This window comes from Arvicola amphibius, chromosome 9 (assembly GCF_903992535.2).
Source record: "Arvicola amphibius chromosome 9, mArvAmp1.2, whole genome shotgun sequence".
Lineage (NCBI taxonomy): Eukaryota > Metazoa > Chordata > Mammalia > Rodentia > Cricetidae > Arvicola > Arvicola amphibius.
The window spans coordinates 27,911,504-27,933,659 of record NC_052055.2 but is presented as its reverse complement, the minus strand read 5'-3'; the positions used below and the strand labels follow the sequence as shown (position 1 = coordinate 27,933,659).

The 22,156-nt window shown below is 44.2% G+C and overlaps 1 protein-coding gene across 2 annotated transcripts in view; it reads left to right on the top strand.

The window, feature by feature from the left end:
- The window catches only part of Zfat (zinc finger and AT-hook domain containing), a 168,438-nt gene that overhangs the window by 135,052 nt on the left and 11,230 nt on the right, over window positions 1-22,156 (top strand). Inside the window, exons 12-15 of one of the 2 annotated variants that reach the window (XM_038343985.1) lie at window positions 1,732-1,870; window positions 10,132-10,217; window positions 13,631-13,757; window positions 16,320-16,450. In XM_038343985.1, the coding sequence (XP_038199913.1) occupies window positions 1,732-1,870; window positions 10,132-10,217; window positions 13,631-13,757; window positions 16,320-16,450 (483 nt within the window). Of the gene's footprint in view, window positions 1-1,731; window positions 1,871-10,131; window positions 10,251-13,630; window positions 13,758-16,319; window positions 16,451-22,156 lie in introns of both variants that reach the window. The other variant, XM_038343984.1, reaches the window with a different exon arrangement.

Sequence of the window (22,156 nt, the reverse complement as noted above, 5' to 3'; positions counted from 1 at the left end):
CTCCTTTATGTTTACCCACCCATCCATCCTCTCTGCCTCTCTATGGGAAGACTTGGGCACATATATACCTGGGAGGAAGAAGCCATTGTTAGAGGCTGTAGATGCTTCAGATCAGGGCGGCCATCTCCCCTGCTGGTTGGTGCTCTTCACATTCAGTCAGTCCTGTAACTGCTTCAGTGTGTCTGCATAATAATGGTGAAAAGATGGACGGATTTGTCAGTCACATAGTCAAGGTGGCCATAATAGACACAGTGATGTGCCAGCTTCTGTGTACAAGAGAGTTGTAGAATTGCTAAAGGAAGCCATAGGGAACTCTCAGCACAGCGTCTCAGCTGTTGGTTTGTGTTCTACCCTTCCATCCAGAGCATAGCCTAAGAAGGTAGCTATTATCCTCAGGTTTTCTGATGAAGAATAGCTCAGAGACATTTTGCTAATTGTCTGAGGTTCCACTGCAGGTGAGTTTCACCTGTGAGGTTAAACATGCTTCATCTGGGCACCTCTTGCAACATCCAGAGTACTGAGGCCATCTTGCTGGTCCATGAGCTTCTTCTATTACTGCCTGGCCAAAACACTGGTATTCTTCTTTCTCTTGCTGCCCAGCCAGAAAGCTGGTGTTGCTAGATGGGTCCAAGTGCCAAACAGGTTTCCTGCCACTCTTTGTCTGAATGCTGTGACACAGGAAGACACTTTGGTATGAGAAAGAGCCAGGCACATGGCCGAGATCCATAGCTATTTCGAGGCTGATGCCAAGATCTTCCTGAGGGACTTGATTGGCATTCCTTCCCTTCCTCTCGCGGGTTCCTGGAAGCAATATGCAAGAGGCCAGACAAGGCTGTGGACCCAGCTGTGACTTTATTCTGTAAGTGCCTCATCTGGTCTAGGTCAGGCTGCAGTGTTTTGCCAGCTACACCTCCCCACAGCCTGGCGCTGCGTGCTGTCACAGATGTGGACAGGGAAATGTCACTAAGGAAGTTGTTTAGATGAAGGAACAACAGTATCAATGATTTGATTGTCATAGGAACTGCTTTTAATGACACCCACTTACAACTGTGATTGGTTAGCATATTGCTATTTTATTTATCTTCTTCGGTGCCAGAGGTAGACAAAAAGAGAAATCATGATATAAGGGTGGCAGGCTTCTTTAGTGGAGTCCCTGGGTCCTACCTTGCCCTGGCCACTTGGGGTTGCACGGAAGCAGGACGTGTTGGTTGGTTTTGATGTCAACTTGCAAGCTAGAGTCGTATGGGAAGAGGGAGCCTCAGTTGAGAAAGTGCCCCACCAGACTGCCTTATGGTCAAGCCTGTAGAGCGTTTTATTGATTGGTGTAGGTGGACAGGAGGCAGCGTCCCCTGGGTGATGGTCCTGAATGGTATAAAAAAGCAGGCTGAGCAATCTATAGGAAGCAAACTAGTAAGCACCACTCCACAAATGGCCTCTGCTTCAGTTCCTGCCCCTAGGTTCCTACCTTGAGTTTCTGCCCTGACTTCCCTTCACGATGAACTGTGACCAGGGCACATGAGCTGAAATAAGTCCTTTCCTCCCCAAGTTGCTTTTGGTCTTGGTATTTTATCACAGCACTAGAAACCCTAACTAGGACAAACCATTCCCCAGTGACAGTCTCTTGGGCCCGCTCATTTGCAGGTGTGCTGGTGTCATATGCTCACCAGAGGCACTCGGGGAAGTGGCACTCCTGTTTGCCGAGGTTCACCTTTTCTGTTCTTGTTCCTCCAGCCTTTCCGCTGTGCCCATTGTCACTACTCATGTAACATCTCTGGCTCCCTGAAGCGACACTACAACAGGAAGCACCCCAATGAGGAGTATGCCAATGTGGGGAGCAGGGAGCTTGCAACTGAAGCACTCATCCAGCAAGGTAGGTGAGGGGCCCAGGCTTGTTGAGAAGCTCTGCTGTCTGCTAGACTTTAACAGCTCAGTGCTAACCCATCGACCTTGCATTACATTACTTCTTCCTCTTCGTTGGTGTGCCATCACCATCCTCATTATTCACCAGAAAACACAAGCCAGAATTACAACTCATTACACTCATTATATGGTGATCTGAAAGGTGGTGGTAAAACATTACCAACAATCTCTGATACCTACAATGGTATCCATCAATATTGTTGTCTGCTCTGTCTGCACATAATGTTTGCAGGGTAGAAATTTTAGACCTTATTTACTTCATTCAGTGTTATGGACAAGACCATTTTTGTTATCCTTTGCAGTCTTTGGCTTTCTAATTATAACTCCTGGGGGCTCTTGGCAATACTACAGCATTGCATATAGGAGCTTAAATGTTCTGTTGCCGAAAGGTATGGAGTTTCTACTTTTTTCTCCTTTTAATTATTATTATTTCTTATACATATAAAAGAACAGGCATAAACACAACCTTCAGAGTCATCTAGTGTTGCTTGTGTGTATACGTTGCTAGGGCTGACCACTTATTGACTGTTAGATAATCAACTAGGGGGATCAGCTCCCTGGAAGACTAATTCTCCCTCTCTCAAGAGTTGTTAATTGCTTTTTGCTCTTCATCCTTATGCTAGGCCCTGTGAGATCCCCCCCATCTATCTTGGGGTGTCAACTGATGTTAGAATTGTTCAGATCTTGGGTAGACAGCCGTGATGTTGAGATTTCATGGGTATAGCTTCTCTCGCATAGCTAGAAGGTGTGATCTCACAGAACACAACACTTCATGGTCCTTTGGCTCTTACAGTTTTTATTCCCCCTCTTCCTTGATGTTAAAGAAGAAGACCCCATGAACTCCAGAGAGGGAGCTAGACATGGAATGGGAGGAGGAAATGATGTAATTATATTTTAATTAGATTTAAAAATAAAATTGTAGCCAGTGTTATTATAGATATATTTAGTAGTTGATCTTTGTGGGAACGGGGTATAGAAAAACACATTTTGAGTACACCGATGCCTTAGCCATCCTGAAAATTATTTTAAGCATTTATTGATAATTATTGAAAACTTCTGATAGAATTAAAAAGTTTCAGAGTTTTCCTTTTGGAGGTTTGATTGAAAAAAAAATAACCACACATTACCTGTGAAGAGGGCATGCCGCACATGCTGTTTCCACCTAGGGAAGTACGGCTGCGTTTATGTCTCTGTTCCAGTAACTCAGCTGAGACTGACTTCAGTGAGCCACTTCAGTCACTACGTGGAGCCAAGGGGCTTTTAGAAACCTGTCTGGTTACCAGATGAAGGCCTGAGAGCTGTGTTGTAGCCAGGGATACTTTCCCCCCATCAGAACGAGGTATCACTTGCTGAGTTGCCTAGACATGCATCTCCATGTAACACGAATGGATTGTCTGTATCCAGCAGTATCCAGTGACAGAGCAGAACAGGAATAGATGAGCAGCTGAGACTCAGATCCTTTCAGAGCCATCCCTCAGAGAGGTATTGGAGTGCAAGAGAGAACATGGGCCTGTGTTTTCCCCAGGAGAAGTTTTATGGCTCTAGAAGCAGGATGGTGCAGCAGAAAGGGAGTATCTTGGCTCAAATCTGTTTCCTTCCCTTGAACCGTGCTGTCTTAGGCAAGTCACCTAGCCTGAACTTGCTGGACTTCTTAACTGCAGAGAAACATCTGCCATGGGGGTGGAGAGGATGCTGTTCAGTGGCATCTGGCTCAAACACTTTTGTTCTTAGATTTACTTTTCTTTTCTGAAGATATCTAAAACTTCTGGAACCATTGCTTGGGGCCTTACCTTTCTGTGCTGCGGATGGGACCCAAGGCCTTGCAGGTGCTAGGCGAGCACCTTACCACCGAGCTGCCCCACTAGCCTCCGTTGCATTACTTTTCACGACGGTCGTCATGTCCAGGAATCACAAGGGAGGATGGATTTGACTTAGAGTCACCGTAAATAATGAGTGAGAAGCTGGGGCTTAGTTTTCACATCCTTCACACTCTTGGATTTGATTGGCAGAAAATAGATGTTCCGTATGGCTGGTGGGACAGGCCCTTGGATCTGATTGATGAGGCTATCACTGCCTTTAGGCTTTCATCACTGCTTTGTAAAAACTGTGCTGAGCTTGAACTGTTTTTATTCCCCAAGTTTTCTGTTAACTTTCTAAGGCTCTCTAATCGTCATTTCCTAGCAGAACCCGAATTTTATATTTAAACTTTGAAGATCAGTGCTTGATCATTATCTTTCATGTGTCTCCATCCCCACCCTACCCCCAATCCCATTCTAAGGGCTTGTTGAAGAAGCAGACACCTAAATGTGTCCTCACTATTTTGGTACTATTTGGACATTAGACTTCTCCTAAGCATTACATGAAGCCGTTTATTTCCAGCTTGTAACATATGTGCATCTCATTTGAAGGTAGATTTCTTTAAGTTCTCACTTGATCATCAGTTCGGATTTGAAGTCTTCTCCTGTACAAATGTATGTTTTGTGCTGTTTGAGGAAGATGTACCTGGCAGTCCCGTGACTCCTGCCCCTTCACTGATGCCAGATTAAAGTTTGCTCAAGGACTATGTCAGCAGTCATAGGCACTGAAGTGTGTAAGGTGGTGTGGTGCCAGGCTTCATGAAGTCATAGCTCCTTTCTAAGAGGCGTGTGATATGATGAAGTGGAGACTTAGCAAAGGTCTGTTCTGCACAAAGCACCCTATCAGATTTCTCTAGGATCTCTGGAATGCACATAGTGTTAGGAGCCACACAGACCTTAACTGGATTCTCTGCACATTATGGCCTTTGGAACAGGTGTTTATCTTCCCTGAACTTGATCTTGCATTCAGAATCATCCCAGGGGAAGCTAATACCTGCCTCAATAGGAGTTACAAAAATTAGCTCTATTCTCTGATAGTTCCAGCTATTTTCTGTCATGAAGTAAATGCTTGATGAGTACCCTAAGCTACGGTATTTGTCTACAGGTTTTCTTAAGCACATGTCTTTCAGCCTCTCCTGTGTGGGCAGCCCAGTATCTGAAACTCAGTATTAAACTAGGTGATTTTATCGTGGCACTCATTGGTATTCCTACCTGAGATGGAACCTGCTTATCTTTTGTTCAGTAGCATGGGGCCTAGGCAGGTCCTTTTAGGGACCATGTTCTGACGGTGTGGCTAAAGAATTCTTCCCTTCCACATGAAAGCAAGGTCCTGGGAGGGCCATCAGTTGCTTCTCACAGTGGCTGAGCCCTCTCTGGAGCCCCAGTTTGAGAGTCACTGAAGTGACAATGGATAATCACGACTAGAGAAGAAATGACAGGAGGTATGTGAGGAAGGCTTCGTTTTTGGCTTCTGCTGAAGTCTTTGTTATTTTAAACTACTGAATTAGAAAAATGTAAATCTGTATCCAAGGGAGCACATGCACATCGTATTATTCATGCTAATCTCAGGAAATAGCATAACGGAAAATCCAGAAGCTCTTATCCAGACTCAATGAGTTGCTGGGAGATGCTTTTAGTGGTGTGTTTACCAGGGACTTCTATTAGAGTTCAGGATACCAGCCAGCTAATGATAAACTTCGCTTGTTTCCTCTGATGTAGTTTCCCTTTGCTGGTTTTCTCAAGGATCCGAGGGAGGCTAGGGTTTGGCACAGGATCTGATAGCCCTGAGTCCTGTGGCCAGGTGTGATCTAGCAACACTTCAGGTCACTAGGGGTAAAACTTGCTTATTCAACAGGAAATGCTAATATCTGCAGGAACTCCTCGTCCACATTTAACTTACTCATCTTGTAAATTTAAACTATTTAGTATCTAAGTTCCTTAATGAAGCTGCTTCTGTGTAGTGATATTTTGTTTATGTTTTAACAAATAAAGCTTGCCTGAAGATGAGAGGAGTGCAGAGCTAAGCCCCTAGAGGCCAGGGAGTGGTGACACACAATTAGTTTATTATATGGGAGTTAATCCCCAAAAGGATGAATATAAAGGTAGAAAAATGAGACATGGAAGTACGTTAATGTGACTATTAAAATACACCCATGAATTCCTCTAGCTCCTCACATCAAGTAGAGTCTATTTTATTTAATTTCTTTTATTCCATTTTTTTTTAAAAAGAAGAAAGCAAACTATCCTTTTTCATTTTACATACCAATCTCAGTTCCCACTCTCTCCCCTCCTCCCATTCCCTCTATCTACCCTCCAACCCCAGCCCCCATCCACTCTCAGAGAGGATAAGCACATTGCTTTGGGGAAGGTCCAAGGACAGGATGGTCCCTGAGCATTGGTGGATAAAAGGTCTCTCTAGTGGCTGCTGCAGTGCTTCTCTGATCTCTCAGCTTTCCCCCCTAATGTCTGACTCTAGGTTTTTATTATTAAGAACAATTAGAATTCATGCTGCTCCAATCCCTGAATGCCTGTACTAGTTTCCCAAAGCCACTATAGCAAATAACTTAAAACCATGCAGGTTTGTTATCTTTCAGATACAAAGGTCAGATATGCAAACTAAGGCTCACTAATAAGTTGAAGTAGAGATGTTAACAAGTCCACAGATGGTAGGGAAACATCTATCTGTTTTCTGACCTTGTCCAGCTTCTAGAGGCTGTGCCATGACTTGGTTTGTGGTCCCTTCTCTTCAACCTTTGAAGCCAAGGATGGTTAGTGGAATTTTTCTCATACTGAGTCATTATGATGACCCTCTCCTCCTTGTTTTTATAAGGCTCCCTTCGATTAGATTAGATACATTTCATGTCCCAGAATGATCTTCACTACAGAGTCCTTAATTGAATCACATCTGCAAAATCCCTTTGAGATATGCATGTGTTCACATGTTCCAACGGTTAGTATACCCATTTGGGGGATCCTATAGTCTTCATACTGTGCTGTAGCCTTTCATGAGAATATGAGGATTGGTCTTCTACCTTAGTAGAAGAGAGTAAGGAAGTCCGCCAGACTCACACCATCTGCCTGCCCGCCTCATTTTCTGTGCCCTTCTTAGACTCATGTTATTGAACATGAGATGGAATCTTCCTTAACATCAGGCACCACAAAGAAGGTTTATAATGCCTGGAAAGCCTCTAAATGCCCAGTAGATTGGATTCTGTAAAGAGCAAGGCTGCCATGGTAAGCTTTTAAAGTTGCTCCTTAACCCCCACCTTTTCTCTTGGTTAATGGATCCAAGTGAGGAAATTGTGGTTGGCCATCTGCAACTTTACTGAGCATTTAATGCCAGGGTTGAGAATAGCTCACCAAGCCTTCTATTGACCTTTACTGTGCACACTAAGAAATTAATTAATTGAAGTAGAAATTATTTCTCTCTGCTCTGATGTCAATTAAATGGCATAGTTATACATTCAGGTGAGATTACATATTTCTATTTGTTGTTCTTTAATTAAAGTTGGTATGGCAAAGGTTGAAGTTTTAATTAATGCTGGGCATTATCATATTAAGTTCAATTTAAACATAATCTGAGGTTGTTTTTCTCCCTGAATTAGTTTTCCCTAAAATAGTATTCTAGTTTCATTGTGAAGCCTTCATTTGACCTCAGGAAGTTTGCTGTTGGTTGTTGCTGTGTTTAACTCTTTCAGGGAGAAGCAGGGTTGGTCAGCCATGAGCAAAGGTGGAAGGTCTTACTGAGAGCACTTTTTCAAGGATGATCATGGAGGAAGACAGCAGGTGGATGACTACTACACGATTACAGGGAATGTTACCAGTCACCTTTTGTGGCTGTGATAAACAGCGCAGCCAAGAGCAGCTTCTAGAAGGAAGGGTTCATTTTGGCTTACAGTTCTAGAGGGAGCGTCCATAATGGTGGGGGAGGCACGGCAGCAGGTGGCTGAAGCAGGGAACTGAGACATCACATCCTCAACTACAGGCAGGAAGCAGAAAAGTGGAAGCAGGACAACGCTTTACCTTTGCGTAGCCGCCCCCCAATGATGTACTTGGTCCAGCAAGGCTTCATATCCTAAAAGTTCTGTAACCTCCCCAAACAGCACCACCAACTGGGGGACCAAGTGTTTAAATACCCAAGTCTGTGGGGACGTTTCTCAATCAAGCCACCATGGGGGGTTAAAAGGAAGTGGCTAAGAAAGAGCAATGCATTTGGTCTTGTCTACAAAAGAGTAGTGTCTTTGAGTTTCTGAAAATAAGCATTTACTTAAGAAGTTGCCTTATTTGTAGAATGTTTTGTAGCTTAAGAATTTGATGTCCATTTCTTTCCAGTCTTTCTGATGGTGACTAGTGTCACCCAGCTTTGTTTCTCTTCTTTCTTGCTTCTGCTGTATTCTCTTAAACCTGCCCAGGATCAGGGAACTGAAGAGCAATGAAGGTGGAAAGGGACGTACTATTAGCTTCAGTTCTGCAATAGACAAGAAACTCCAGTTGTAGACCATATTCTCTGCAGATTCCACTGACATGGAGTTGGCTCAGGAGAGGGCATGCATTGTAGCTGCATGTGACAGAGGGTGAGATTGAGTAATGCATGCCCCTGAGATAACCCGGCTCTTACAAAATTTATTCAGACAAACTCAGCATCAGGACAGAATTCCTTGAAATTAGCAATAAATAAATGAATATGATAGCCTGAGACATACTCCTCAATTCAGCTTCTGGCTGCTTAAATATAAGCATCCCTGTGTTCGCTCAGCTCACAGAGGTATTGGAGAAATGGGGCACTTTTGGGCATCACTTGATGCTCATGTCAGGGATATAAAAATGATCACTTGTAAGGCTTCATGATTAAGAGTAAAGGTAAGGAACTAGTGCAGATATTTGAGTCAGAAAGATCTTGAGAGGAGAGTGAGGGTATCCTTCTGTTCAGGATGAATTGGATAGGAATTACGGCCACCATGGTTTACTTCACAGAACTCAAGCTGGCTACAACCTTGGCTTAAGGCAAATACTACTTCACAGTCTGAAGCCTCCGTTTAAAATGAGGTAATCATGCCAGTATTGTTGGGAAGTGAGCATAGCTTATGCCTGAGGTGTTTGACATGCATACTCAGAGAGTAGATATGTGTTACTCTTCCTGCATTGCTATTGTTATAGGAGGAAAACAGTGTCCATTGGGTTAATGACTGATCTGGGCATGTGCTGTGGCAGTTATGGGACTGAGTAGGGGAGCAGCTTGCCATGGCATGAGGCAGGATTAAAAGAGCAAGCAAGATGGCATTAAGTGAACATTGTGACTTTCAAAGGCAAACGGAACGCAGAGAGAGTTGTTAAGGAGGTGGGGAAGAGCAGGCCTTCCATGAAGTTAATGTTGAGTTTCATTGCTCTCAGAGATAGTCTAAGGGTGAGATTAGGGAACAAAGGCTATCAATAGGGGGCAGGAGAAGGTGAGACCCCACAGCTCCCCACTGGGGCATGAGCTGCTGGAACTGCAGAGTCACCAGGCTGCAGAAACTCAAGCAGGGGAACTTTGGCAAGAGCATCCACTGCCTGGGCCCAGCCCCATGTGGAGGCCCAACTCTGGCCTGGACAGCTGGTCACCTAGCACAGGGACTGCAGTTAGCCTACGCTGGCTGGAGCTTGCATCTCCTGCTAAGAGATTGGTGGCCAGTCTCCAATTTAATGCTGCTTCTGCTTTAATATTAGTTTAAGTCTCTTCTGTGACCTTACTGTTTTGTTTTTTTCTACCTTGAGTTTTACGTTATCCCAATTAAAGCATCTAAACACTGCCTGGAACATGTGCACAATTTAATTGGTTCAAGAAACAGGGACACTTCAGGATGTAAACAACTTTTTAATTTATTCTTTACTGGGAAACTCGCAGGGGAGTATATGCTCGCGACTTAGCTTCTCTTTGAAAGGGTTTGAGAACTGAGCATCTGATTGTAAGTAAGCATTTGGGGCAAAGGAGATTGACAAATCAACCACTGCTCTTTAGTGACTTAAAAAATATTCTTTGCAGATAACTACATGAAAGATTGATTTTAGCCACCATCCAGTTGGCCAAGGGGATTATGTTGCTCGTTTCTCTCTGGCATTTAAGATATCAAACTGATAATAGGCCTTCTGCAAAAGCCTATTCAATAAATAAGAAAAGTGTATTAAGTTCCAGAATCTTTCCAATGAAAGCTGATATACCATTGCTGTTTTGTTTCAGTGCTGAGGTAAACTTGAGAGACTATAGGTGCCGGACACAAAGTAAAGCACTTTGCTGATTCTTCCACGTTTGGACAGAAAGAGACAACAACATGCTTACTTGGTATAAACACTGCTGTTTTCCTGTCTCTGCTTGCAGGAGGTCTGAAGTGTCCTGTTTGCAACTTTGTGTATGGTACCAAATGGGAGTTCAACAGGCACTTGAAGAACAAACATGGCTTGAAGGTAGTGGAAATTGATGAAGACCCCAAATTGGAGGTAACACTTTAGGTGTGGTATGATCTCAACATGTTGAAACACACGTGGCAAGTCAGGTGAGCCCAGGTGCTGGGCACAGTCTGCCCTGGAGAGCACTGGATGTGTTCCTTGGAAATCTGCAGCCATTTCAGGTCATGGCTCTGGGTCCCTCTGAGTGAGATCTGAGCCACCTATGTAAATCTCATTCCAGGCTATTTGAGCTTTCCTGGGAATGTTGTCTTTGCTTCTCCAGCTCACAAACCCTCATTTAGATGTTGCTCTCAACAGAGTAGAAGGCAGATGTTCTGTTGCTGTCTTCTCTGAGAGAACTGGAAAGACCTCCAGCTCTTTATTATTTCCTGACTCCAGGTTCTTCTTTTCCTCTACCAAATGCTCCTAGTCCTACCCACTGATTGTTTCCCTAGAAATTTGCATCTGTCACCATTCCCAGAGCCAACAGCTACCAGATGCCACTATCATGGACAGATTGCAGTCACTCAAGACAGGGCTTCTCAAGCTCAGCACTATTGATGTTTTGATCTGCATAATTCTTTGTTGTGGAGGACCTGTCTGGACCCTATAGGAAGTTTAGCAATATTTCTGGCATTTTCCTACAAGGTACCAGTAACATCACCCTGCTTCTCTGGACCTCACTGAGATAGCCAGCTGTTTCCAGACACTGCCAAGGTTCATTCCTCTCTGGCAGTCACAGTCACCCCCAGCTGACTTGTGGACTCACAAGGTACCTACTTATAACCGATCAAGAGTAAGGTCTTTGAAACAATTCATAGCACATAAAAATAATGAAACACTTATGGCAGTGTAGAGATTAATTTGAAATATAAGGAAATTGTGGCTTTATAGAAGAACATATGCTTATATACCTCACCATGAACTTGGGGAAAAATGGAATGATCACCTTCATAGATGCAAAAAGGCTTTCAACAGAAAGCATTGTTCACCTGGTATACAACTTCAGTAGAGCTTAGTGGATGCTCCTTAAGATGACAAAAATGTATGTGTCTTGGCCATAAGCCAATGTCTTTTTCATTTGGAAATACTAGAGGGTTTCCACTAAAGTCAGAAACAAGTAACTATGGAAACAGTGTGTTGCTGGATACCTTAAGGCCAGAGACAAAGGACTGATGAGTGCTACAATCTGGTGGACTGTGCTCAATCTCTGAAACTATTTCCTGTGTGTGTTATAACTGAGCAAGTGTGGGAACATTCTGTGTAGAAAGGGAATTGTGATTTTACTCTTGGAAGAAGATGTTACAATAAGCAGAGGCCAAAGCTAGATGGAGCCTTAGTGCCAACTTTGAGTCAAAGAATCACTAGGAATTCATGTGGCTTACTGTTGTTGTTATTATCATCATCTATATGATGAAAATCCCTAATTAAAACAAAAACTCAGAATCTTCAATGCTATAAATTCTAAAAGCCTTTGATATCAGTATACCACCCACATGTGGAAAATTCCACATCTAGCCTCATTTGGAATACTTGTGGAGGAAACAATGGTTCTCATTTGTTTCAAAGCCATCAGGGGTAGAGCCACAGCAAGATGGCACAGTGTGTAATTCATGTTCTGTATAAGCCTGGTGGTTTGAGTTTGATCCCTGGAACCCAGACAGAAATGGAAGGAAAGAACCAACTTTGCTAAATTGTCCTCTGACCTCAAAATGTACATTGTGGCCTGCACATGCACACACACTCACATACAAATCCAAGAGCATGTCATGGAGGATGTGGGACCATAGATGGCACAACTGGTCATGAGTTGATAATTGTTTAAATCAGGCGATTGAGTGACAGGTTTGAGAGGACAAGACACATGCGTTTTTGTCATCTTACAATACTGCTCTCTTTACTTCTATATGTGTTTGAAACTTTTTATGAATTAAGACTAAAAAGGGTGACGTTTGGAGGGACAGAGTTTGAACTTGTCTCTGTGTCTATGGCCGTTTGCCCTTGAGGCGCTGTTGACTGTTGTGGCCTTAGTGTTCTCGCCATACGGTAGGCTGGTAGACTGGAAAGCTGAAGGAGGGAACACCGTGTACAATGCTGGAGCTTGTGCGGCAGATAAGCCCCTTGTGGTGTTGGTGATGGCGGCCTCTGTCCCATCACGTAGGTGGTGCCATCATTATTCTCCTCAACTCCTAAGTTCACGCTACAGAAGTTGTTGTCTAAAGAAACAGACATTGGGATACTGACTCCCGACAGGACATCCTCCCATCTCAGTCAGTACTTCCAGCTGGTTCTAGAACTGTTAGCAGAGCTATGACCCTCATGAAATAGTACACACAAAAATATGCCATTGCCTCTCTAAGTTAGGCAGTTAAGCAGTGAGGAAGTTGGGCACAGTGTGGCCACCAGGAGAATAGCAAGCACACGGACTCCCTGGCAGTTTGAGTTGTCACTTAGAAGAGGCATTACTGAATGTCATCGTTACCTGTGTTCCCCAGAAGAACAGCTCTTTCACAAGCTAAGGCCCCTGGGTCCATAGTTGACTGATACACTGCTTAGTGCAACTCAAAAAGGGAAATGTTCTTTTTATTAATTTCTACATTCATTGGATATTTACTAGGTGTCTCCTTTGTGTTAGGCAGGTATAATCTGAGTTTGGCCAGTTGGCTGTGGAAGGACAATTACTTGTTACTCTGAAACTCTGTGTCAGTGGCTGATGGATATTGATAGAATACAATGTTGACTATTCTATAAATTTTGTCCAAAAACCACCTTTTGTTCTTTATTGGTGAGATTAATGGCCCACACCTATGGTATTGGCTGTGTTCCTTCTCAGAAAGAGATTTTATTCTCATTCTGTGACTATATGCTTTCTGTTTCTCCCCTTGAGGTAGAAGATATCTTTGAACATCACTTCATCCCCTCCTCCCCTCACATAGTCTGATATTGCAGAATATGCCCCTCTACATTCTATTTGTAATAAATTGATGGTCATGTCAATAGCTATGGTTCTGTGGGCTCCTACTGTATGGTAGGACCTGTGCATACTTTACATGCTAAGGAACTTTCTCCCATGGCTCTTCCTTTACCTAGCTGCATAGCCAGAGACCTCAGTGTAAGGCACAGATAAAAGGCAGTGTTAGGAGCAGTGGGAGGAACCTGTAGAAGCATATACTCAGTTATGTTCATTATGAACAGTATGCTTCATTTCGTATCATGAGCATGGGGAGAAACAAGCTTCCACTCAAAGTAGCCTTATGACGTCTTGACCCTAGAGAGAAAATGTTTTCTCTGGGAAAGGCATTTGTCGGAGCAGATGGCTTTTCAGGAGAGCTATGCCAGTGACGTGTGAAGCGCTGTTCTCCTATATGTGGAATTTGGGGGTTGCTGTTAATCTTTTGGAAGGATGCTGAGACGATGATGTTTTTATTTAGCCAGCAACAGAGACTCCTGAGGAGCCCTCCACCCAATACCTCTACATCACCGAGGCTGAAGAAGATGTTCAGGGGACACAGGCAGCAGTGGCAGCGCTTCAAGACCTGCGATACACCTCTGAGAGTGGTGAGGGCGCCCCGAATTCCTCTCTCACTTCAGTGCTGCTCTTTCTGCAGCAAATAAACCAGGATGTCTGTCTGTACATTCTTCAGAATGAACCCAGCCACGGTGGGGCCTGCGTGGATCACACTTCTTTCTAGAGCAGTTCTCTGTGGGGACAACCTTGACATTCTTACTTAAAGGTGGCTGTCCACTGTGTATAGTGATGAGAGTCCTCGTTTAGGTAGCAGAGTTGGAGTCTGGTTCTCCTGACTTTCCTCGGGCAGTTCCTACCACTGCCTCATGTTTCCTCAGGGCCATCTATTCCATGGTCATTTTCCCAGGGTCCAGAGTGTCCAGGCAGGTGATAACAGTGGGTGACTGAATGTGATGTACTGGTAGGTCACCCTAGGAAGACCAATATACATCTGTATGCTCAGGATCACTCACCTGTTTCCATTCTTACCAAAAAGCCAAATCATATTTTTAAATCAAATGATAATTTTGAATTTTTTGATCAGTTTCCAAACTGGACACTGTACTTGGAAGTAGTTTTCCCAAAACTCTGGGAATGCCAGCGCACATGCATCTCAGAGGCTGAATCAAGTGAGCAGGATTAATGGGAAAACATTGAGAACAAGTGGTAATATTAGGGAGATACAAGGAGAAAACTGCTCCTGTCCTGACTTGAAATCCCTCATTTCCAGTCTTAAGAAAGCTCCATCTAAACTCCCATTTCCAAAGAGTTAACTGCTGGCAAGCTAGAGGGAACCAGGGCCACCCTTCTAGAGTAAAGGCCATGCTGCAAGGCAAGACTCCAGCACTGAGCCCTTATTTGAATTGGGGTTTCTGTTTCAGTGGTCAGTGATGTCTTCATCTCCCACGAGCATATACCCAGTTGTCCACCAGTGTGTTCCCACGGAGGGTCAATGAGCACATGTGCACTTGCCCACCAGAGTCTTAGAACATCCGTGAATGCATGCCTACTTGATGGCCAGTGTCCTTCTTTGGAGAGTCCATGAGCGTATCCCCATTTCCCCACTAGTGTTTATTTCCTTAAAGAGTCCATGAGCACATGCCCGTGTGCCCACCAGTGTCTTCCCACGGAACCTCAGATACGATTCCATCTTTATCACTCGACAGCCCATACCTCCTGCTTTACCTCCTGGCTGCCTAGTTGTCTTGCTTCTTGCCCCTAGGCTGTGTTGTCCAGGCTACATTCTGCGGGTATCAGTATAGGCTGCATTTCTCACTTGTGCTCCAGTTTAGCCTGGGTGCAGTCCCTTTGTAGAACTCTTTTGCCTAGCTCACTCCCACCTTCAGCCCTTAGATCACTTGCCATTTATTAGAATCGCACCGAACTTGTCTTTACTGTCCCCTAAATGCCCTGCAATACCATGTGTTATGATGGTTTGCTTACACATGGATCTCAGCAGCCTGTCAGCCCAGGAAGGATGAATGGGGGGTGGGATTATACTTCATTTGTATTTCCAGTGGGAACCACAGCTCCTGGCTGACTAATAGTTGGGCTGGATAATGAGCAGGGATAGAGGGAGTGGAGGAGGAATTAAAATCTAACCTCAGTGACTCACCAAAGTAAACATTTTAGTCTTTGGAATTTAGAGTGTTAGCTGCAAGGCACATCTGAGTCATCTCCAGGTACAGGTGTATTGTGGGAAAGGGGGAATGCGCTTGGTATATTATGCATATATGTAGGTCACTCCCTCCATCTCAGGCCATGTTCTACCCACTACACTGATCATGTCAAAGTCTCTTTCTCCAGTCTCTTATTGGTTGATTCATGTTGGCTCATGGCCTGCAAAAGGCTTGCCTGTGAGGGTGTAAACATTGGGCAAGACTTCATGACATGATGAAGCACAGAGACCAAACAGTAATTTCCATTGTCGTGAATTACTGATCTGGGTGAGGGTGTGCTCAGGAGGATTACAGATGGGCAGCAGATGGTGAGAGAGAGCAGGAAGAGTGTGCCAAGCTGCTGCCCTGATGGTGTGGGCCCCTGTCTTCTGACAAGATTAAAGTGAAGGCAGGCTTAAATTGGTTTGTAGTTCACAAGCTCACTGGCTGGATAAGACATTCTTGGGTGTTCTGCCTGCCACTTGGCATGCTTTCACTGCACATCTACTGTGCCCTCAGGAGAGACCTTCTGCATCTGAACATGTCAGCTGGTAATCCTCAGTTCTGACATGGAAGGGCAGTTTGTGTAACCAAATCAAGATTCAGTTCATCTGGGCTTTAGTTCCACGTTTGTGATGCCATCACATCGATGACCTGAGGCAAATCTCTGCTTTTTGTGCCCAAGTGACTTATATATCAAAGAAAACAACGAGTATTGTATCATCATGCCATTGCTTATGGTTCCAGGCAGGCCTTGAGAGGTTCTCATAGAAAATGTTTAATAAATTAAAAGATACCATACAAGTGATTTCTCTTGTCTGAGTAAGTGATTTCTGAGAACCCATGAACTATTTGGAATAGGTGTCACCCCATAGTCTTCACTAGGGCCCGGTTTGTGTTGAATGCTCTTCAGTGCCGAGAGCTTATTGATGTCCTGTTACTTCTTTCCCATAGGTGATCGACTTGACCCTACAGCTGTGAACATCCTGCAGCAGATCATTGAGCTGGGTTCAGAGACCCACGATGCCACTGCTGTGGCCTCAGTGGTTGCTATGGCGCCTGGGACAGTAACTGTTGTGAAGCAGGTGAGGTTCCTCTGCCCAGAAGGATTTGCCTCCTCAAGCCACTGCCTGTCTTCCCCGTTTCGTTTTCAGAACTTTGCCTTGCGTAGCATAGAATTTGAAATGAAATTGGTTTCGTCTCCGTGGATTATTATTATGGGGTTGTTTTTCAGTGACTCTGTTTGTGCAGATGTGTTGGAGAAACGTTCTAGTATATTTTAGAAACACCGAGGAGACTCTCAGTTTCTTTTTAGAGAATCATAGAATGCAAAATAAGGGTAATGAGAACCTACCAGGAAGGAAACTAGTAAACTAGTAGGAAGTGTGGGGATAGCCAGAGATGCCCAGGAGTATCTCCTCATGGACTGTCCTTTAGAAAGAAACGTCACGGCCTTAGATTCATACAGGAGAGGAAGAAAATGATGAGTTTGGAAAGAAAGGTTTTTCTACCAAGTTGTTATGGTGCTTCATTCCTTTCCTCCTCTGACCTCAGTAGTCTTCGCCAGTCTGTTAGAATATACTGCATGTGATAATCCGAGTTTCGTTTGTTTACTCATCCCTGTCTTTTTAGTACCTGCTTCAGGTTTTGAAAAAGTTAAACTATGCTGTGGGACAATGATCTGTAACCTGTCAATTGTATTTTAATAAAATGCTGATTGGCCAGTAGCCAGGCAGGAAGTTTAGGCGGGGCAACCAGGCAGGAAGTAGAGGTGGAGCAAGGAAAACAGGAGAATTCTGGGAAGAGAAAAAAGTCAGTCTGCAGTCCTCACCCAGACAGAGAGGAAGCCAGACACAGAGCAAGCAAGATATAACTGCCTCACCGACAAAGGTACCAAGCCACGTGGCTAACACAGACAAGAATTATGGGTTAATATAAGTTATAAGAGTTAATAAGAAGCCTGAAACTAGGCCAATCAGTTTATAATTAATGTAGACCTCTGTGTGATTTCTTTGGGACTTAACAACTATGGGAACCTGGCAGGACAGAAATCTCGGTCAACAAAACTAGTTCACACAGCTACTTTAAAGGCAGAAAACAAAGCCAGTAAGCACACCAGAACAAGGAAACTATATACTTCAAGTTCATGAAGACAGTTTAAATATAGATTATAAAGGTTTGCATGGATATGTTCTTTTATGAACTACTGGATATTTATTGAGTACTTGCTGTTGTCAGTGAGTTTTGTGGTGCTAGAGTTCTAGGAAGGAACCAGTGCCTGCCTTCGAGGTGTCTGCTCTCCATGGAAAGGAATTGGACAGGAATAAAGCAGTAAGCTACAGAGAATGCGAAATGGTGAACCAACAGAGCCGATGTTTACAGCATGGGGCTGAAGGCTCTTGGGACAAAGGGTTGTTGGGGGGGAGATGTCTCTGAAATTTCAGGAGAAACTTAAAAGATGTGGGCTACTAGTGATATCCAAACTTTACTGCGAAGTTAGTACTGAGAAATAAGAACGAAACATGACACAAGGGGGAAAAATAAGTTTTCTTTGCATGACCAAAGACAGTTCTTAGACTGGCTCTCGTGGATGCTCTCTTGAATCATGTGTCCTGGCTACCCACCTTTGAAGTTAAGAGTGGAGATCTCGCTGTTGTTTCTATGACTACTCAATGGTTTCTCAGTGTATGAGGCGAAGCATGAAAAGTTCCCTCCATGAAAATCTCTGGGGCAATAGGAACTTTTGGTTTAACGTGGATTTTTCGATCCTTAGGCAAGTCTTGCCCTGTGGTGGAGTATTTGAATTGAGTGTCTGAAACTCTAAGTCCACAGTGAGGTTTCCCTCCAGGCCTTGAACAGAAGTTGGATACCAGAAAGATGGATGCTGAAGTCTGCAGTGTCCTGATTGAAAATACACATCCCGGCTTCTGACTTGGCATTTGCTAGGTCGCAGACTCCATGTTGTCTTCCGTATCTTCTGGAACTCCTCACTTGTGTCCCGAGATGTGGAATCTTTGGAATCTTGAAAAAGATCTGGTACTTACTGGAACAGGGTCTAACTAGGGCAGGAGTGGGAGGGCTTTGTTTGGTTCACACCTGTAAATGTCAGAGAATTCAGAAGGTGTAACTTATTATCATCTATATATTCTTTTTATGAAGAATATTGATTGGCTGCTACTCAGGGATTTGGTTTATTGAGTGTCACAGTCAATGCTGCCATATGTGAAGATGTGAGTTTAGAGTCCTGCTTAGGTATGCTTCTCTCCATCAGACAAGTACAACAGAGCCAAGCAGATCAGCATCAGTACGACCTGTGTAAGCAGGTACAGATGTTCACAGGAGGAGGAGACAGTGGTACCCCTGATGGAGTCTTCTTTCTTACTTCAACCCAGAGCTGCAAGTGGAACTGTGAACATAATCATGAGGGACTCCATTTGGAAATGTTCCCAAGTGTGTGGTGTAGCATAGTCATCATCTCGTGTGCCTGCCTGAGCCTCCCTTTCAGTAACTGTAACAAATAATGAATAGAAGAATAGGGGATGGATGGATGGATGGATGGATGAATGGTCAGATAGACATTAATCTGCCCACACCTGTACCAGAGGGACTGAAGTATCTCGAGCTCTTGCAGGTGAGGGACTGACCTTTTCTCTGATTAAATTATCCCATCATTTACATTTAATTTGGTTGTTTTTATTGGGTGGGATTGATTCTTTTTCTTTCGGAAATTGCATGTGCTAATGAGACTGCTGAGCCACTGATGGAGTCCTATAACCCCTGTTGGGAAGCAAGTTCTTGCCCTCTCCCCATGAAAGGAGCATAGGGCTTCAGTACTGATGACTTCTTGCTCCAATCCAAGCCACCACACAAAGAAATTGCCCAATAACAACTGAGTATTTTTTGCTTGAACTGTTGGTTTTATGTTTTGACTCTCCAGTCACTGGTTAATCAGTACTGAAGAGAAAAAGCAACGGTGTGTTGTAAAAGCATATGAGGAACTATAACAATGAATTTTTAAAATGCTGTTACATACCATAATTTTATGTATTTTATAACAGAATTGTCTGTTTTATGTGCATTTTCTATAGGACCGAAGTGAATTCCAGGTTACTTTTATTGATTCATTTTTTATATGTGCGTATGGTATACGTTGGTGCATGTATGTGTTTGTGTACATGGCTGTGCCCATGCATGTACCTGTGGAGGCTAGAGGTTGATACTGAGTGTCCTCCTCTGTCAATCTCCATCTGTTGAGAATGTGTCTCTCACCGAATCTGAATTCTATGCTTGGTTTGACTGGTTGAGCAGCTAGCCTCAGGGTCTTCCGGGGTCCCCCTCCCAGCACTGGGATGACAGGAATGCACTGCCATTTCCTGCTTGCTATGTGGCGCTTATAAGGTGATATTTACTGTGGCTCCTGGCTTCAAAGGTTCTACTCTGTGCTGTTTTAGCTGCATCACTTGGGCCAGAAGTGCATGGTGAAGCAACACTGCTCACCTGGTGGCACTTGAGACAACACTAGAGAGAGAGGGGGGCTGGGGATCCATCCAGATAGTCCATTTCAGGACCTGCCTCCATGATCTTACTCCCTTCTGCAAGGCCCTGATTCCTGAAGGTTCTCCTTACCTCCTACCAGTGCCACCCTCCAGACAAAGTCTTCAAGGCGTGAGTCTTTGGAGACATTCTGAAGTATACCAATAAGTAAAAGTGATGAATCCCCAGTTTTCAAGCTTGCTGAACCCACTGTCACCATCCATCTGGACTATGTGCTAAGAGAAGCTGTTCTGCTGAGGGACTTCCAAGTGCAGACCCTGGCCTGAGAGCCTGGTGCCTTGGAAGTTTCTTGCAAAGAGATTCCAGCCTGGATTCTTCCCCTGGCTCGTGAAGCTGAGCATGACCAGAGACTGTAGTCAAATAATGGGTTGGGGCCTATGGGGAAGGATTTAGACGCAGCTTCAAAGTCCATCTTCATGACTATTTTAAGGAAAACGTTCTCCTCTGTTTTATTATAATTATGTATCAGGCATCCTGGCCAGAGAATCCTACATGGTATAGAGGATATCTGCCAGCTGAAGTGCCTTAAGGTGAGACATGGTGAGGCCTCTCCTCTTTCCTTGACCTCAGAACAAGCTAAGCAAGGTCCATTTTCTTTTCCTTTGTTGTCCCTTTAAGTGCAAATAACATGAAATAATGGAATTTGATGGTTTTGTTTGTGAAGGGCACTTTTTGACATATATTGGAAACAGTTTCCTCTGAGGGTCAAGGCAGCCAGGGGCTAGTGATGAAAGATAAGGTCCCAGCAGGCCTGGCCCCTTTTCCCTTCCTAGGCTGGGTTGATTCATGTTGGTGTGCCATGTGTGTCACAGCTAACAGCTGCTTAGTCCTCTTGCACTGTGAACAGTACCTTGGCGTCTCAGGTGTCACTCGCCGTCCTGTTATGTCTTCTGTCATTGTTGTGGTTCATCTAAGGGATTCTTCATAGAAGATTAAGGAAACACGCATGTGTATATTTGTATGTTGTGTACATGTGTACTTGTGGACAGAGAACAGTGCGTGTCACAGGGACAGAGAGTAAACAGTTGTGGGCTCAGAGGATCTAATGCTAGATGCTAAGTACAGCCTTAGGATTTCAGCAGCTGCCTCCAAGTCAAATTTTTCTGTTATTGTTTAATCCCCAACTCTTCCATTTGCCATATTGGCTTGGTTTGATATTTGAGACAGGGCTTCACTTCCTAGCCCTGACTGGTCAGGGACTTGTTCCGATCCTCCTGGCTCTCATTCTTTTGGTGTCTTGCATGCTCAGCTCTTCTGCTCCTTTGTGAGTAGAAAAATCTCCTCAGTGACTTCTTACCCCCTCTTGCACCCATCATAGCCCCCTCTGTGACAGACTTCTCACCTCAGGTTCTGGGTTTTGTTGGTTGATCAGCTTTGGCTCCTGACACAGGAACTTTGCTGCAAAATTGGCTTGCTCACAAACCCCTGCCAACTTGAGTTCTGTCAGGTCCCTAATATTCAAGCAGCTGCCTCTTGAATATTTGTTCTGCTGTTGTTGATCTGTCTCCTTCAGCATGGAGATGCAGGGACAGGTGAGCACGCTGCATCTTACCCTCCTTGCGACTTAGTGCCACCTTTGTCCCCTGTAGACCCTCCTTAGCTCTCCCCAGCCTTTCAACCTTTTTCCTTTTCTTCTTCCTAAATGAAATTTCTTTCAGAGACTTCTGCCCCTGGCATAATGGCTGATGGCTGATATTCCAAATGACTTCCTCTCAAAGCTCTTTTATTACTTGCTGAGCCCTCTCATGCCTTGGTAGATGCTGAAAAGTCTGTTTCTTTGTGAAATCTTAGAAGTAAGAATAAGTTCCATGATACATCTCTGGACCTATGAGACATGGTTCACAGAAATCAAATAAAGACTTGTGTTTCTTCATTATGGTACCTGTCCCCGCATATATCCTCCTTTAGAGCTGAGGATGCCAGTCCACTGAGAATCGCCTATTCCTTCCTTTTTCTAAGCCCCAGTTTTCCTACTGTTGTTCCTTGTATGCTGCAGAATCCCACTTGAGTTTTGATACCGCCATTCATTGCAGTTTGCTTGATACCACTTTCCTCCTCATTATCCTCTCTTCCCTTCTGTAGAACCGATTCCCCCTTGAGGCTTATGCATCAGATATAGACATAGCCCTGAGTGTAGGCATGTCCTGACCTCTTCATGGCAGTGATCTTTCAGTATGCCCTTAGTGGGCCTCTCAGTCTACAAGGTGCTGTCCTCTAGAGTTGGAGAATGTGAGTGA